Below are 18780 nucleotides of genomic sequence, written 5' to 3'. Positions count from 1 at the left end.
TACATAATTGTTTTCTAAATTTCTCCATAAGAAGCTTTTGACCTTGGGACGATGTGAGAAAAATTATTATGCTCCAGTGTGCCGTGATTCCTAAAAAATGTTGGGAACCACTGAGCTATAATATCACAAGTACAAATGCACTGAAACTGAACATAAAAACAATGTACTTTTGAGAAGTTTCTTCAAAAATATTACGGATTTAGAACTCCATAGTTTTTTGTATTACGTTGACATGATAATGATCTTTGTAAACAGAACAAGTGTATGTAATTATAAAAGTGATGAAGATAATTTTTACAGAGATAAAACGCTGTAGATACTTACGCAATCTCACAGTTTCAGACTTGTGGTTGTCATTTTTACTTGGTTGCATCAAGGGGGCAAAGGAAACGGCCAAAATGTTCTTGCTTTCCCAAGTATTTTGTCCTGTTCTCTGGATCTGAGTAAGCTGAAGTGAATCAAACCACATTGATTCTATTAAAAAACTTAACTTAGTTAACCAGTTTAAAATTGCAGGTTTCTCCTTTTTTATCACCAAATTTTCTATACTTCAAATTGAGATATGTATTTTTTTTTACAATTATTTTTTTTTATTACTTAGCCTAATGAGACACTTAAGGATGCCGAGAGGTGATGGGAATGTTACACAAGCCGAATACAACACTGGAGAAATCAGAGTTAACTGTAGTCAGCCTTTTAATTTATTCAGTGGCTTAACAATAGCCCCTGCAGTGGTGGGGAAGCGCTGAGTAAGTGGTTTGCAATCACAGAAGTAGCATACCCAGGGTATGCTATGTCTGTCATTGCAACCACGGTTAACATCGAAAATTACTTCAGCTACAAGGAGCCGTGATCATTTTATTGTATTTTATAAAATAAATGTTTTATATTCAATCCATTGTATTTTGTTTGTTTATAAATATGGATTGATTCCTTACTTGGGTGCTAACAACACTTCTGTACCTGTGATTTTTGGCTTTGCAAGTTCCTACAAGTACAACTTTGTGTAACTAGTGACCTATACAGAAATATTAAGCATCATTTTAGAAATGTTGATAGAGAGATATATATATAATTCCAAAATTCAGTATAAAAACATTAAAATGTCTAGGGATAAATCACAAAATTTTCAAAAACTTCAAGTGTAGCTTTTTAAATGTTTGAACTTGTGATCTGGATATTTTGACTATCTTCATCATAGTCATGTGATATATCAAGTTTAAGCCTGTTATGTTTTCAACAAATGCTTTATTTATTTATTTATTTATTTTGAATTAGCTCTATCCTGTCTGTTTTCTTTTATGCTCACAAATTTGTGGAGTTTGGGTATTTTCAAATGCTTATAGAAAAAAAAAAAAAATCAAAAGACAAAACCGCTTTAAAACCAAAAAAAAAAAAAAAAAAATCACAGCCCATCCTGCTTTACAGACACTGTTCTAATGTCCCATCTGCACCCAGAGTATGCCACGTAGAGGAAAGGCTGGGGGTGCACTGTCTCACCACTGCGCTGTATAGCATGCACATGGCCGCTAGACTGTGCATGGGGCAGTCCAACAACTCGAGTGCAGGGCAGGCTCCCACAATAATGGACATGGGGAATGGCATTAGCCCACACCATCTTGTCATGAGGCAATGCGCTGATCAATTCCTCCCATATATGGGGGTATGAAAATGTATAGTTTACACACTAGTAATAAATGTGTGCAGAGCAGTAGCAGTATATGGTAATGTAATTTGAAGTACTTGACATGTTATGCCCAAAATATGACACATTGCTAAAGCCAATAAAGACACAATCAAACTTTTTTTTTACTTTCTACTGTATTTAAAATATGGTCTGTATTGGGCTCTTGTTGTCCTTTTGTTTCTGTTCCTATTTTGGCTGACAATTACAGTAGCTGGGACAACTAACCCTGTATCAAAGGAAGCATGGAAAAGTATAGCAATGAGTCAGGTGCAGCTGTGACCAAGGTCCTGCATTACAGGTAAGTGCAGCAATCTGGAAGAGTTATTGTTTAGTTGGGATAAAAGCTTCCAACTTCCACCAACACTAAAACGATAGACAGTTGCCCAACCATTTAGGAGAATTCAAATAGATTTGGGTACTTGTGTATTATCACGGCGCCCCCGATATGTGATCGTGCGATTTTTCATCGCATCGCATGCCATACACCCTATGCACTGCGTTGCGATTTTAGCCCCCTATGCAATGATAAATTGCATAAGCACCCTAATGGGTGCTTACAATGTTAAATGCACCCCCACGCCACCCCCCAGTATAAACGTGAACCCGAAGTGTGGCGAGCGCAGCGCGCCCGCGAGGGGCGGCGGTACGCATCCTCCGACCTTTTCATACCCCCACTATCCATGCCGGCGTGGAGTTGAATTTAGAAAGTGTGGCGAGCGCAGCGAGCCCCGCGAGGAGACGAGTATACCTGTGAAGTTATGCACGTGTGCTCGCCATGCTTCGGGCTCGGTGGCTCGCTGCGCTCGCCACACTTTATAAAATCAACTCCGCGCCGACGTGGATAGTGGGGGTATGAAAAGGTCGGAGGACGCGTACCGCTGTGCTCGCCACGCTTCGGGTTCACGTTTATACTGGTGGGTGGCTGGGGGTGCATTTAATATTGTAAGCACCCATTAGGGTGCTTATACAAGTTATAATCGCATCCCATCGCATTTTATGGCATTGTATGCCATATACAACTTTAAAATTGTATGACATTGGGGAACATCGCGCGATATCGCATTGCATACCATCGCATGCCTTATGGTTTGCAATGCGATGGGCGCCGTGATACTACACAAGTACCTAGATTTGTTTTCTTCAGCTAGTTGGAATGATTCTTTTCGTCACACGGGATCAAATAGCAAATTAACCTTTTGCTCCCACTAACTATTCACTTATTGTTTCAACTCAACAATTAGCAGGTTGGAGCAAAATAATTCTAGCTTATAGCCCACTTTAGTTTACAACTATGACCAAGACCTGCCTAGACTCTAATGCAGTGTTCTCACTGCGAGTGAGAAAGACACGGCTTTTACCCGGCATTAAAATGCTGGGGACTGCCGCACTGGACCCACGTTCTTACTGCAAGGCAAATTCCCGGGTGAAGAAGTTCTACCCGGGAATTTGCCTTTAAACACAGGTTTTTCGGCAGTGTGAACGGGTCAACCCGTGTCTGCATACCCGGATCTCAGACACGGGTAAAAAGAAGGGTTTTACCCATGTATGAGATCCGGATATGCGACCCATTCACACTGCCAAAAATCCTGTGTTAAAAGGCAAATTCCCGGGTCCACATGCTAGACCCGGGAATTTGGCTGCAGTGAGAACGGGGTATAATATTGCTCAGTATCATGGACTATGTTCCTGGACTCCGTTCCCCAATTACATGTGGCTTACACCACTACTTGACGTCTGCTTTCATCGGAGTATAGAATTCTTTAGAGCATTTCTAGGCCTTATTCCCAGTGCAGTGCCTACAAATACATATCCTATGAATTCATTATAATCCTCCTCCCAGCATGCAGAATACATATACAGTATTAGTAACATGTACATTTTTACAAGGTAAAAGAGCTGCAATTGTTTTAATTGTATTATGCATAAACACTGAAGACTGCCGATATAAACAAAAGATATCACCTGGTCTTCGATAGGCATTACTAAAAGCCCACCAATTTTCAGTAAGATCTTCATATAGTTTTCATGGTCTTTCTGTACACCAGCACCGCAATAAATCCGATCATACTGCGGACTTTCTGATGCTATCTCCAAACAATTGCCAACTACAAAAGCCGGCTCACAAAATTCAAATCTGAAAAAATACAAAACCATCACATTAGACACATGCTACATTCTATAAGAGCTGAAGAATCATTAACGTTGGCAAATAGAGTATGCTGCTAATGGTAATTCTACAGCCTGCACCCATTAGTGTGCATCCAAAATGATTCCCATTGTGGAATTTAAAAGCAGAGTAAAAAGATATTGATTTAAATGCATACATGCCAACCCTACAGAGGTGAGTAGCTAACAAGCTCCAGAAAATAAATGGGAAAACGGTCCAACTTTAAAATATGGCTCACATTATATTCACATAGAACGATGTAGTACTTTATTTTGTTTGTAGCCAAAACAGTATTTCTTTCTTCTTCTTCATGTATTTACAGCCTCACATTCTGTTTAGGTAGTGGACTACAATCTTATGCTATAGGAGATGGGTATCCTATGTTTTACAAGTATGCCATATATACGATCCATGCTCCTCTCCGTAAACCAAAATGGTCCTATGTGACCGATCAGAAATGTGTGGCGTTACTTCCAGAAAGACAGACTTGAGGAAATGGGGATGTAGTCAAAAGGTCAACAAGAACAACGTCGACATGCATGTTTTTGACAGTTATGTCAACATTGTAAAAATGTTTAATGTCGAAATTAGGATTAGGCACGAGGGGTGGTTAGGGGTTAGCGTTAGGCATAGCAAAGGTATACTTACGGGTAAACCAGATGATTGGAGGTCTGACCAGGAAGTGTTGGTCACATGACCGCTGTGAAGCAGAATATGCTGCTGAAGCCATCAGGAGGAGGAAAGTCACCACTGGGCCATCAGTGCAATGTGTCAACATTACATCACTGTCTACATGATGAATGTCAACATCATGACTATTAGCTTATCATACCCAACCCAAATCAAACATGTACTTCCAGTCATAACAAAAAACCCTTAAAAACATAATTTTCCTAAGCACCACTAAATACTAGTTAGCAAGATGATTATAAGATCTAAGCGGTCAGGGTAAGGAGGTTAATTGCGTCTTCAAGCCTATCGATGATCTGCTTTGTCCTCCAAAAATGGTAATTGGAACAATATAAGGTGATTAACAAAACAAAACAAAAAAAACTTATAAGGCTATCCTTCTATAACTGGTCCACTGTTATGTATAAATATACTAAAAGATAAAACTTGCCATCTTACATTAAATATTTATTTGGATGTGAATGGTAGAGATCACGGTTGTAAAGCAATACAGAATAGTGCCTCCACTTAAGCGATTAAGCTTATACAATCCCAACAACATCTCAGCGCAACCAGATTCCCCAGGACACCTGTAAACGAATGTGATCAACGTGGTAGTCTCCTACAGAAATGAGGATGCATTACTAAACTAATTGAGCTTACGGAAACTCACTTGTCAAAGCTATCACTATACTTAATGAATGCTTCCAATTTGTCTTTGGCATATTCCACCACATCAGAATGAAGCTCAACTCCATGATTTATGCCAAATGGACCTACAATACAGAAAAAAAATGATCTGGTTAACACGGGAAGCAGCATCTGAAAACATTGTAGTAGGATTTATCATTTTCAAAAAGATCACGGTCACACTAGCGTTTTTAGCATGTTAGGGCGTTTGTGAATTTAGGCCCTTATTCTGGTTCATTGGCAAAGGCAAATTCCTCCTCAAATGGACAAAACCATGTCCACTGCAGGTGGGGCAGATGTAACTTGGGTAGAGAGAATAAGATTTGGGTGGGGTTTTACTTCAAAGTGAGATCTATATTGCAGTGTAAACCAGTCAGTATTTTCCCTCCACAGAAACAAAATAACTCAAATCTAACTCTCTCTGCACAAGTTACATCTGCCCCCCTGCAGTGCACATGGTTTTGTCCATTTCAGAAGGAATTTGTCTTTGCGAGTGAACCAGAATAAGGGCCCTAGTGTAGGTCTGGGTTGTAATTGTGACTCTACTATAGATCTGGTAAGATCTTAAGCTGTATACACACTATATAACATTTTCAATCTGACTGGTTGAAATGAAAATCTGGTAATGGTTGATTGTAATTTGTTCTCAGGCAATACCAGATTTGCATTCCAACCAGCCAGATTGGAAAGATATATCTTATAGTATGTATCCAGCTTTAGTGTATGTGTGATAATTTAGTGTACATTTAGAGTCTCACACAACTTAGCCTTGTCTGGCCACACTGCATACTCCAGGAACAATCATTCAGATCTAGGTCTGTATCCAAAGGGGTGCCAGTCGGGATCCCGACTGTTAAAACACAGACAGACGGGTTCCAGACGGCCACCGGCTATTCTCTCTCGTGGGGGTCCATGACCCCCATAAGGGATAATAGAATAGGTGGCAAGCATAGCAAGCAACCGTGCCCACAGCGTGGCAAGCTCAGCGAGCCCACAAGGGGCTTTATTGCGCTCGCCATGCTGTCTGAGTCCTGCCAGTCGGGATCCCAACGTTGGGCTAATGACTGTCGGGATCCCGACTGTCGGAACCAGGGCTATTTTTGTGCAGGCTCCAGCAGGAACTGTGGCCCTTATTCTAGTTCACTCTGACAAAATATTTCTTAGATGGACAAAACCATGTGCTCTGCAGGTGAGGCAGGTGTTACTTGTGCAGAGATAATTAGATTTGGGTGGGGTTTTACACCTGCAGTGCACATGGTTTTGTCCATCTAAGAAATATTTTGTCAGAAAGAGTGAACTAGAATAAGGGCCACAGTTCCTGCTGGAGCCTGCACAAAAATAGCCCTGGTCGGAACAATATACCACACCCATCCAGAGTTGGCCCCATCTATGTGAAAGAAATGGTCTTTACTTGCATGCAGAAATGACTGACAGAAATGTCTGGGTTGACAGTCAATATGTCGTCAGTCAAACTGTCAATGCAAGCAAAAGGTCGACATGATGTTTTGGGTATTTCTTTTGATTTTATTTTTACTTTTTCATACCTTTACCATCAAAGCAGAATTTAACTGGAAATGATATAGTGCGCAGAGAACAGTGGAGCGAGGTATTATGTGTGAAGTAAGCCATGCAATGGGACGCGGTATGTAAACTGGAGGTCCATGTGTTCAGGTGTAGCCATTCGTACCATAAAAAGTGAAAAAGTCAACCTTGTGCATGTACTAGACATGGTTGACCTAATATATCACACCCACTTTTATTATTGGCCTAAAGCCCCGTACACACGCGGGGAGATATATCGCCGAGCGATATATTGCTCAGTGTCCCGTTTGCATTAGCGACCAGAGATGGTCGCTGATGAAAAAGAAACTGCCGGGGGAGCCCGGCAGTGGAAATCAGCTGGGCGCAGGAGCATGTTCCTGCGACCAGCGATCACAAATATGGTCGTTTAGCGACCATATTGCCCGCGATATTAGACAAAATCGCCCCTGTGTGTACACAGCCTTAGTGTTCTATTTCCTAAGCATCAGGTTTGAAATCTGGGTGGGATTTTACTGGTTGCCTAGTGTAATTGCTTCCCTTGATTTACTGAAATCACAACTGTTGCAATCCCACAGGGAAACCATTCTTTATACGCCGACCCCCTTTTTCTACATTAAATGAATACAATCCCCAGATTTACTAAGCAGTGGGCTCTAAATCCGGTCAACAGAAAACCCCCAAAAAATTGCATTTTGCAAAAAGCAATGCAAAGATGTCTGGGTCATATCCCTTGCCCTGATGCCAAACTCACAAAATGTTGGGAAACATGAACAGCTTAAACCAGTTGTAGCCAAGAGCTACCAACAGGTCACATTTTTCAGACAACCTAGCTGCTGCACAGGTGCACTCACTACTCACTAACACATTTTAAACGATCCACAGGTGGCGCTAATTACTTCACTTGTGATTCTGTGAGGAGATCTGGAACACTGTTGGTAGCTCTCGAGGACTGGAGTTGGCTACCCCAGGCTTATAGAATGTGAATTAACCCCTTGAGTGGTGGGATTTGTTGTGGCAGGACAAACCTACGGCATATTTTTACAACTTCCCCAAAACTGTTGCATCTTTATTGTTGATAATGTCTTTCCATTCAGACAAAGTTCATTGCAATACAAAAAAAATACAAGCCTCTTTAATCAGTACTGTAAATAGAAAGTGTTCTGGTGCTGCGCAATTAGAAACAGTCTAGTGGCTGTGTTGAACTTTTTATGAAGAGAAAGAAAATAAATGATACAAGCCGTAAATTAAAGTTATACTCATCTGTTTGCACAATTGCATACAGTACATTGAATGCTAAAAGGCCAAAGCTTTCACATTGTATTGGTAAACACTTGAAGCTGGGAATTCATGAAAGAAAATCAGCAGGCAGTGGTGTTATGCTACTTTCACACCGCAAAACCTGCTCAGACCAGGTATTTAAAACGGTTTTTGAAACAGGTCAGAGCAAGTTTAACCCCTTTCACACCGCCTGTAAATACCTGGTCTAAAGCAGGTTTGCGGTGTGAAAGCAACAGTGAAAAGCGGTAAAGCCCCCCCCCCCAAAAAAAAACTGGAGAGCAGCCAGCGGTGCAGCTGATGGAGAGCGGGCAGGGGGGCGCATAATGAGGCGATGGGGGGCTTCACCTCACTATGCGCCCCCCTGTGCCCGCTCTCCATCAGCTGCACCGCTGGCTGCTCTCCGTCCCTCTCATCATCAGCACACCCTGCGCTACTGCTGCCTGTGTCGGACTGTCTCTCAGCGCTGTCTCTCCCACCCCCACCGCCCCAGAGGGCGAGGAGGCAGCGGGACATCCACATCGTGCTCCCACTGCCCGCACTCCGCTGCTGCCCCGCTCCGGAACTGGTGAGACAGGGCAGACAGCCGCCCGCACCCCAGCCAGAGCTGCCCGTCCCCGCTCACCTCCTCGGCACAATCCACTGCGCCGCCAGCAGTAGCAGCAGCTCCCACTCTCACCCTGGGCAGGGCAGGACACAGTGCTCCGGACACCTGCAGGGACCCCCTGCCCCCAACGCGACCATTCCCTTCCCTGCGCTGGGGGGGGGGGGGGGGAGGGGGGAGAATACCGTTTCAGACCCGTTGTAGACACCAAAACGGGTCTGAAACTGGTAGGACCCTCCATAAACGGTAAAATCACTCAGCCCCTTTCAGATCGCACACATTACAGTTTTGAAACGGTAAAAAAACGGCAATATAACGGTTAATATGTGCAGTCTGAAAGGGGCATTACTAGTGGGGTGCAACCCGCTTCGGAGTATCACACTTCAATAAGGTGACACCAAAAAGCCACACTCACACCCCAGTCATGCTCACATAGGTTCTGCCCCCATGGTGACTTGGGGGTGCTTCTATACAGAGGAGCGCTCAGCGAAAAAATCTCCAATCTCTTCAGCAGCCATTTCAAATGCAGCACCAGCCAATTAGAGCTTGTATACTGGAAGCCACAGTCAGTGACTGGCTGCTGGGCAGCAAGTTCCAATATATTTGAAATAGCCACCAGAGGGGTGGGAGAAACACTCTCTGCTCTACTTCTCTCAGTGAGGGCCAGTGGCATTGTTGTTCAGCAGCACTACAGGAGACAATATGTATGTAAGCAGTAGGATGGGGGGGAGGGGGGGGGGGCATTATGTATGAAAGTCTCACTACAGGAGTAATAGTCTAATCTGGGGCTATCCGGATATCCCCAATGAGCCAGTTAAGGTGCCCATACATGGTATAATTGTTGGATGTGTTTTTGTCCTGATCGCATCGCATGCAACTTGTATGCGATGCAATCGGGACCTAGTTCAAAAAGTATGTGCAGCACATTCTTTTTGAGCTGTGCGATGGAATGTGCGCAGGAGCACGCATCATATTGCACAACCTCATCGCACCCTGCATGGGCACCACAAGAGCGGCAGCTTATCGGGCACTCGCTTCACCAGGCACATGAAGCATAATCCCCCAAAGCAGAAAATGGGGCTGCAGCTTTGCAAAAACAGGTTTCACTTAACTTGTGTTTTCAGCTGACGCAGGTCTTTTTATTGGGCAATCCAACAGGTTACCCCCATTAAGCTGTACATATGATAGTGTAATCTAAAAAGGTATAATGCTCACATTTTTTAATCTGTTGCTATCACTACTATGATATTATTATTTACAAGTAAAACTAGTACAAAAAACATACAGTAACTAAGAATTAGAATGTGGTGTGGTGTTGGTCCATGGGTGGTAGTGGTGGTGGTGAGGGGGCATGAGTTACCGCACCGGGTGACACCAACTCTAGTGACGCCTTTGTGAGTAGGTTATATTTTAGCAGTATACTTAAGCTTAAGGATGATTTATTTGATCTAGGCCCCATAACTATCTGGAAATCACTAGGGTGTAATAGCCCATTATTTCTGGACTAATCACTTTCATAAATGACTGCGTAAGGCCTTGTTAATCTTAATACATTTCAGTAGTAAAACCCTGTATGAACTATACGATATGCTAACAAACAATCCTTGGGTACTTGTACTATATCATTCAGTGATGTCATCGGGACCCCTGCCGAACATGCAGTCACTGGCGATACTGTTTATTCAGAAAGGTGTTATCATTAATGATCTTCAGGGGCACTCATCATTACAAGAATAGTACGCACTAAGAAATTTTGGGATAGGAGCAGTGTTAGCCATTCAATGTATAGGGTGGTTATAGCTCATCAGTAATAACACCATTATAATCAGGCTTCTAGGACAGCAAAGCTGACATTACAGCTTGATTGTGTGTTGCTTACAACCGCGGCAGCTGCTGGTAGTTGTAGTCTAGCTCTGAATTTTGTGTTCTCTAAATAGTGTGAAACGAGCATCAGTTTTAAACTACAAAACTGAAAGCCTGCAGAACTTCTCCAGGTGACATTCCCAGGAATGCCCGAGCCTCAGAAGGCCTGTCCTAGACACAAGGAGGTATCTAATAGGGTCATTTGTGAATGCTGAGCAGTGTGTGCTGTCAGGTATCGATTGAAAAGAGGGGTGGAAAGAGTGCTGTGAGGTGATTATTGAATGGGGTGGGTGCTGTCAGAGGTAGATATTTGGACCTTGTTGGATGTTGCCCTATTGTTGCTGGTTTTGACTGAGCCCCATAATACACTGCTCAAAAAAATAAAGGGAACACTTAAACAACACAATGTAACTCCAAATCAATCACACTTCTGTGAAATCAAACGGTCCACTTAGGAAGCAACACTGATTGACAATCAATTTTGCATGCTGCTGTGCAAATGGAATAGACAACAGGTGGAAATTATAGGCAATAAAGGAGTTGTTCTGCAGGTGGTGACCACAGACCACTTGTCAGCTCCTATGCTTTCTGGCTGATGTTTTGGTCACGTTTAAAAGCTGGCAGTGCTTTCACTCTAGTGGTAGCATGAGACAGAGTCTACAACCCACACAAGTGGCTCAGGTAGTGCAGCTCATCCAGGATGGCACATCAATGCGAGCTGTGGCAAGAAGGTTTGCTGTGTCAGCATAGTGTCCAGAGCATGTGGCCATGTCTTAAGTCAGGCTATGGTTCACCATGGCCGCACAGCCCTCCATGTGCTCGCCAGAGGTAGCCTGATTGCCATTACGGAGAGGAGATCCTTAGACCCCTTGTGAGACCATATGCTGGGTTCCTCCTAATGCAAGACAATGCTAGACCTCATGTGGCTGGAGTGTGTCAGCAGTTCCTGCAAGATGAAGGCATTGATGCTATGGACTGGCCCGCCCGTTCCTCACACTTGAATCCAATTGAGCACATCTGGGACATGTCTCGATCCATCCACCAACACCACATTGCACCACAAACTGTCCAGGAGTTGGTGGATACTTTAGTCCAGGTCTGGGAGGAGATCCCTCAGAAGAACATCTGCCACCTCATCAGGAGCATGCCCAGGCGTTGTAGGGAGGTCATACAGACACATGAAGGCCACACACACTACTGAGCCATATTTTGACTTGTTTTAAAGGACATTACATCAAAGTTGGATCAGCCTGTAGTGAGTTTTTACACTTTAATTTTGAGTGTGACTCCAAATCCAGACCTCCATGGTTTAATAAATTTGATTTCCAGTGATAATTTTTGGGTGATTTTGTGATCAGCACATTTAACTATGTAAAGAACAAAGTATTTAATAAGAATATTTAATTCATTCAGATCTAGGATGTGTGATGTTAGTGTTCCCTTTATTTTTCTGAGCAGTGTAGTTTAGGCTTCTGGGTCACAAAAATGTAGGTCCGCCATGGTATACTGTAGCCCATGTTTCTTACAGTCTCCCCTCTATTGGATCCAGGGCATTTATTCACTTTTAGCCTTTATAGGTTCATTTGCATTCTGTCAACACATTTTTAGGTCTTCTATTTATTTCAATTCAAAATGTTTAAGAGATGTAATACAGCTAACACATTAGTAAAAAGATCCTCTCCTCTTCATACCCAGACTGCCCAGTCTTTTACCTGCAAAAAGCCTAACCATTGGTCTTAGGAGTGTACCATGGGTCTAATGCATTGTGCAATTTGTTTACAGTACTTCTTTACTATCCATATTTTTATGTGGTCTTTAACCTGTAATATTTACCATTTCAAATTTAGTTGGTTTTATTGCCATGTTCATCATACTGTATCTCCAAAATTGCTTAGAAAGCCCATTGTAATCCGATGTAGTGCACCCATTAGGCTGCTTTACCTGGTACTCTTATGGGAGGGATGAATAATCTATGGAACAGGCAATGCCACGGGCAAACTGTTTTTGTATTTTTACTCTTAAGTTTGTAAGAAGATAAAATGGTGTGACCTCAATGTTGCGCTCATAGAAGAGCAGCACCCCTACAGTACCTCGCTGTTAACAGAGGGACTGAAAGGGAAATGGATATAAACAATATAGAGTTTTAAAAGCGACTATTGTCACGCGATTTATTTTTATCAAATTTTACTTTTTAAAGAAAATCTTTTTTCATAAATGCCACAGACTATGTTTGAAATGTAATAGGATGTGAGATTCAGAAAGTGAGAGATTTGCGAAGAAATCTCCAGTTTTTTTAAAGCGGCAATCATTTACACTTCAAAAGCAAACTGGTTTTGCAGTGTAAATGATTGCTGCTTTAAAAAAACTGGGAGATTTCTTACCAAATCTCTCACTTTCTGAATCTCTCATCCTATTAAATCTCACCCTATGAGTTTAACGGCATAGTCTTACCATTTTAGATACATTTGTTGCCCCTGATGAAGTCCTGAAGGACGAAACGCGTAGGAAATCAAAGTATTGCTGTATGTGGCACACCGTGAAAAATGGAAACGCATAACTGAAGATAAACTACATGCTGTACTACTGAATAAATGTTATTTGTTGTTATCTATTTGATATTCTTTTTGTTTTACTAGCCACCTGATAAGTGGGCATTGGTGATAAAACTGTAGCGCACCTCTATCTTGTTTCTATCCTTTTAGGTATGTTAGTTTAATTATTTAAACCTCTACGCATTGCTCGTTTCACGCACTCTAACATATGTGATGCATCCAATATGGCTGCTTTGCTCAGTACTTTCATGTGTATCTTCTAGGTCGACTGCTGTATTTTTATATTTTGTATAGCCCCAAAGTGTAATCGCAGCTCCATGTGTTGCTCATCCCAATCATTGTACTCTTTGGCAGCTTTGCCGTGTACTTTTGTGGATGGGATGAACAGATGATTCTGTGGGTGCCATGTTATTTAAATTCCACATGTTATCTTCACCCACTTTGATTATTGAAGTGTGCCCAATATAGCTGCCTTTAAAGGTAATATGGTCAATCACATGAAAATGAAAAGCATTGAGTCCTTTTGCATAAAGGTGCAATATAAATACAATCATAAATATTAATAGTGACTGAAAACAGGAAGTTATACCTGCCCTCACAGCCCCAGATCCCTCCTAGTTTATGATTGGTTAGCCAAAGCACTGTATATCTGCTTTTATTCCCAGCTAAGCTTCAACCGTTGCCCACATGTTATTGAATTAGTCCAAAGGTGAAACCCAAGGGAACATTAAGTTGAAAATAAAACTGAACTCTGAGGAAGGATATGAGGAGATTTTGTGCAGTCTGCCAGTCATTGCTTTTGAGTGTTGTATAATAGCAAGTGGTAGGTAGGAGAGTGTTTTGAGGGAAAATACAGTAGCTTTCTAAAGATCCATAAGGTTGAGTTTGGACATTGTGTAGGCTCTGCAGATATTGGGTAAGTGGAATTCAGACTGCCCATGTAGCAATACCTGAAAGTTTTTTGGGATTTATGGGACTTATTCTAGCATACCTTTGATAAAATGTAATGTTTTAAGCAAAACAACCAAAAAAAAAAACCGATAAAAAAAATAAATAAAATACTATGAAACCGCTTTTATAAATATGCAGTATGGTAATTCTGAAAAATCACTTATAATTATAAGTATCGTCACATCATTATTGCTTTTAACATTTTAGAAAAGCATGAAATAATTTACCTAAAATTAAGCCCACCATTGTACTTAAATATCCGGTTCCACTTCCAAGATTAAGGAAAGATAATCCTGGTTGAAGTTTTAATGCCTCCATAACTTCCGAATAGATGCAAGGTGCAGACAAATGTATATTCCCATGCTTCCAAGCAAGGTCTTTATAGGCATTGTCCCTGTATCCTTCCAGGTAATATTCCCCTCGATCAATAGCTCTGAATGCCTGTTCTACCTTTTCAGTACGTATATATTGTGCCTCCTTTAGATTATCAATTAAATCATCATTGTCTTCCCCAGCGCTCACTGCTCCTCCCATGATATGTGAATAGTTTTAATTTATTTGGAAATACATTTGCCAGGGAAAACAGAAAGTAACAAAAGATCACCAACTTGAGTCTGTGCACCTAACAGGCTGTGAGTTCACCCGCCATATGTATCCTGTGGAGGAAACAGAATGAAAAGATTTGAGTATTACAGATATAAATAGAACAGCAGTGCATTAAACAAAGGGAAAGGGAACCTTATTAAAAAAAAACTAAACATAAATTCAAGATTTTAACTATGTGACCCATAAAGTCTGTACAATCATATGAAAATAACAAAATTACAAATAGCCAGCACGTAAAGTTTTTTTTTTTTTTTTAAATACATACCAGCTGACATATTTAATCAGGTTCTATTAAGGCAGGGGTTCTCAAACTCTGTCCTCGGGACCCACACAGTTCACGTTTTCCAGGTCACCCAGCAGGTGCACAACTTTATTACTCATTGACACATTTTAAAACATTAATAGGTGGAGCAAATTATTTCATTTGTGATTCTGTGAGGAGACCTGCAAAACATGCACTGTGTGGGGGCTCCTGAGGACCGAATTTGACAACCTGTGTATTAAGGCATTTTAGTACTATTACATTTTAAATTAAATTTAGAGAAAAAATGCTATATGTTAACGCTTTTTACGTGAGTGCCTCCCTTTATGGATTTAGCCCAAAAGGGTCATACGAGCTGCGTCAAAATGATCATCTCATTGCACACCTAATGTGTGTTACCATTTTTTATTTTTTAAAAGGAAAATTCCTTCTCAAATGGACAAAACCATGTGCACTGCAGGTGGGGCAGATATTACATGAGAATTACATTTGGGTGACTTATTTTGTTTCTGTGCAGGGAAAATACTGACTGCTTTATTTTTACACTGCAATATAGATCTCACTTTGAAGTAAAACCCCACCCAAATCTAATTCTCTCTGCACAAGTTACATCTGCCCCCCCTGCAGTGCACATTGTTTTGTCCATTTGAGAAGGAATTTGCCTTTGCAAGTGAACCAGATGTGGCCAATGTGTAGATCTGATATGGAAGCTCAACAAAACATATCATTTATCACGGTAGACAACCTCCTGCATCAAATCAGGCAGCAATACTTTATTTGAAGTCAGGATGGAAGACACCTTAACCCCCTATCTCTGGACTTTGAAATACTATTTTCAAGCTTAGGGGCATAATCTATTAAGGGGAAATTATTTTAGGATCCACCCTAATCTAGTATATAGGTCTGCTCCTCCCCTCCTCTCCCAGTCTTCTGAATGTCGCATATACATATGGAAGGGAATATAGATTGTAAGCTCCACTGGCGCAGGGATTGATGTGAATGTTCAAATGTAAAGCCCTACGGAATATGTATGCGCTATATAAGAAACTGTTAATAAATAAAATATACCAAAGCAGAAAAAGGGGAGGGCAATACTTTAACTTAAGCCATAGCCTGACTTAAGACATGGCCACCAAAAGATTCCTTTGACACCTCCAGTGCATAATCTTTGGAAAAAGTGTGCACGGATGACCAGGTGGCTGATGCACATATCGCCTTCAACGACACCAGCGCCATTTTAGCCCATGAAACAGACATTGCTCTGGACGAGTGTGTCTTAGGCCCTTATTCTGATCGGTGCGGTCGGAGCCGATTATGCGGTAAGAAGCTGTCCATATGCGGTAAGAAGCTGTCCGAACGGACCGCACGTGTATTTTTCACGGAATACGCCTCCTCCATCTAAGGGAACCTCCCCCATCATTCGATGGTCGCAGACCATCGAATGCAGGACCGAGTGCTCCACCAGCACCCGCAACCTTAGACCACACGGACATTTTTCCGTGCAAAAGCAGAGATCTGGGCGGGCAGCTGACATCCGGCGATGTCATATGTCCGCCCCCTACACGTGCGTCACGGCCGCATTACCATACGTACGCCCAGTGTTTTCATGGGAACGCCCATGAAACGCGGGGCGTATGCATATGGTAATGAGCCCAAATAGCCCTTCACGCCCCTCTCCACCCCCTGTTCGGAGTGTTCACATATCATGCGGAATTTGGCCGTACGCCCCGCTCGCACATGCGCAGAGACGCCTCTGCACATGCGCAGACACAAAACATCGGCGGGCCGAACGCACGCGGATATATCCGCACCGATCAGAATAAGGGCCCTAATCACTTTATGAATATCACGTCCAATTTTTTTTATATGCAAAAGTAATAGTTTATTTTAACCAGTCTGCAAATGGTTTGTTTAGTTAAAGCAAAACCTCTCCAAACACCAACTGGAATAACAAATAAACGATTTGCTTTCTTACAACTGCTAATCCTATCTAAATAGATAGAGATAGCATGGACAAAATCTAATGAATGGAGATTCTCCTCTTTTTATTCTTGGGATTTGAGAAAAAAAAAAAAGAAAAAAGGAGGGCAAAATAATCTCTTGGTTAATATGAAAAGATGACACAACTTTGGAAAGAAACTACGACTTTGCATAGAACAACTTTATCCAGAAAAAAAGTTTCAAATATGGCTCCAGAGCCCATAAGGCCTGCAATTCTCTGATACATCTGGCTGAAGTTATTGCAGCAAGGAAGACGACCTTCCATGTAAGATATTTTAACTTTACCCTGTCTAGTGGTTCAAATGGTGAAAGCATAAGTGAATTAAGTACCAAATTTAAGTCCCTTTGAGGCCCAATCGATTTAATTTGAGGCTGGAGTTTCCTGATGGCCTCACAGAATCTAGAGATCAACTTATCTTCTGCCAATTTTATCTAACAGGACACGTAATGTGGCTATATGCACCTTCATGTGAAAACTTCTAGGCCTTTGTTAAACCTTCAGACAAAAACTGCAAAACCTGTGGTATACCGGCCTTTAAAGACATCACATTTTCCTTTTGACCAGTCAATACTTTTCATATTCTGTAATATATAATGGATGATACTTGAATGCATAAGAAGGTCTTCCACAGGAGGGGAAGGGCCTTTACTTCTCAGGATATCCCATTCAATCTCCAAGCCATCAAAGACAGATCTTGCGGGTCCCTGCCATAACATTTGTGGAACTGCCGTTAGCTTCAGAGGCTTCTGAACCACCATCCTTAACATTGTTGGAAACCATGACCTCCAGAAGGCCAACACTGCAATCACTTGTTCTTGGTCTTGCTAAACCAGTGGTCAGGGAACTCTGTCCTCATTACCCCACGCAGTGAATGTTTTGCAGGTCTCCTCACAGAATCACAAGTGAAATAATTAACTCCACCTGCGGACCTTATAAAATGTGTCTGAGTAATTAGTACACCTGTGCACCTGTCGGGTTACCAGCAAAACATGCACTGTGTGGGGTAATGAGGACCGAGTTCCCTGACCACTGTGCTAAACCTTCCTAAGCATTCTGGTTATTAGAGCAAATGGAGGAAATACGTATGTCATCTTGAAATCACATCTCTGGAAAAAAAGGTATATATCTCCTAAGCACCAACTTCCTTGTGATGGATAAAAAAAGAAAAAAAAGAGCTTCAGTTTTGTGTTTTTGGAGGTTGCCATAAAATCTATTTTGTGAACCCTGAACTTGTACACTATCAGTTGCAAGATGGATTACTCTAGTAATAACTAAGTTCCCATTCACCTAGACAAACCGCGTTCCTGCTTAAGTTATCTGCAACCACATTTTTCCCATTCCCGGAACATGCAATGCCATTAACGAACTTAGAGGATTTTCCGCCCAATCCATAATATTTTTTACTTCCTGCATAACGGCTGAACTTTTGGCGTCACCCTGCCTGTTCATATAAGTAACTATGGTCATATTGTCCATGAAGACTTTTAGATGATTTCCTGCTATGTCCTCTTGAAAATGGCACATCACTTACCAAACAGATCTCATTTCTTTTAAATTTGATGACAGCTTCTTTTGTCAAAAGGTCCAATTTCCCTGACAACTTTTTGTGTGACAGATGGGCCCCCCAGCCTCTCATACTTGCATCTGTTGTCTAAGTTATGACTTGTGGGTCCACCAAGGAGGAACTTCTTACAAAAATCTGATCGTACCCCCACCAGGACAGGGACTCTTTTGCTGAGGCAGATATTGTTATCCAATGGTTCAAAGGAGTTTCTAGCCTGGAATACCTGAGTAAGTCCCATTGGAACTCCCTCATTCTCCATCTCCCCCAGAGGATAATTCCAATGGTTGACACTATCATACCTAATAGCTTTAAAGCCTCCACCAGACAAATTTTGTTTGGTATTTGA

At 41.8% G+C, this 18780-nt stretch overlaps 1 protein-coding gene across 3 annotated transcripts in view; it reads right to left on the bottom strand.

Annotated features, from left to right (window-relative positions):
* PCMTD1 (protein-L-isoaspartate (D-aspartate) O-methyltransferase domain containing 1) overlaps positions 1-18780 on the bottom strand; it is a 31873-nt gene that overhangs the window by 7003 nt on the left and 6090 nt on the right. For 2 of the 3 annotated variants that reach the window (XM_083187403.1, XM_083187402.1), the window contains 4 exons: positions 14228-14656; positions 5197-5299; positions 3650-3821; positions 325-448 (listed from right to left, as the gene is read on the bottom strand). In XM_083187403.1, coding sequence (XP_083043529.1) covers positions 325-448; positions 3650-3821; positions 5197-5299; positions 14228-14534 — 706 coding nt within the window. In that variant the 5' untranslated portion in view covers positions 14535-14656. The remainder of the gene's footprint in view (positions 1-324; positions 449-3649; positions 3822-5196; positions 5300-14227; positions 14657-18780) is intronic. The other variant, XM_083187404.1, reaches the window with a different exon arrangement.

This window comes from Crinia signifera, chromosome 5, assembly GCF_055691185.1.
Source record: "Crinia signifera chromosome 5, ASM5569118v1, whole genome shotgun sequence".
NCBI lineage: Eukaryota > Metazoa > Chordata > Amphibia > Anura > Myobatrachidae > Crinia > Crinia signifera.
The sequence above is the reverse complement of the archived record's forward strand: the minus strand, read 5'-3'. Positions and strand labels throughout refer to the sequence as shown.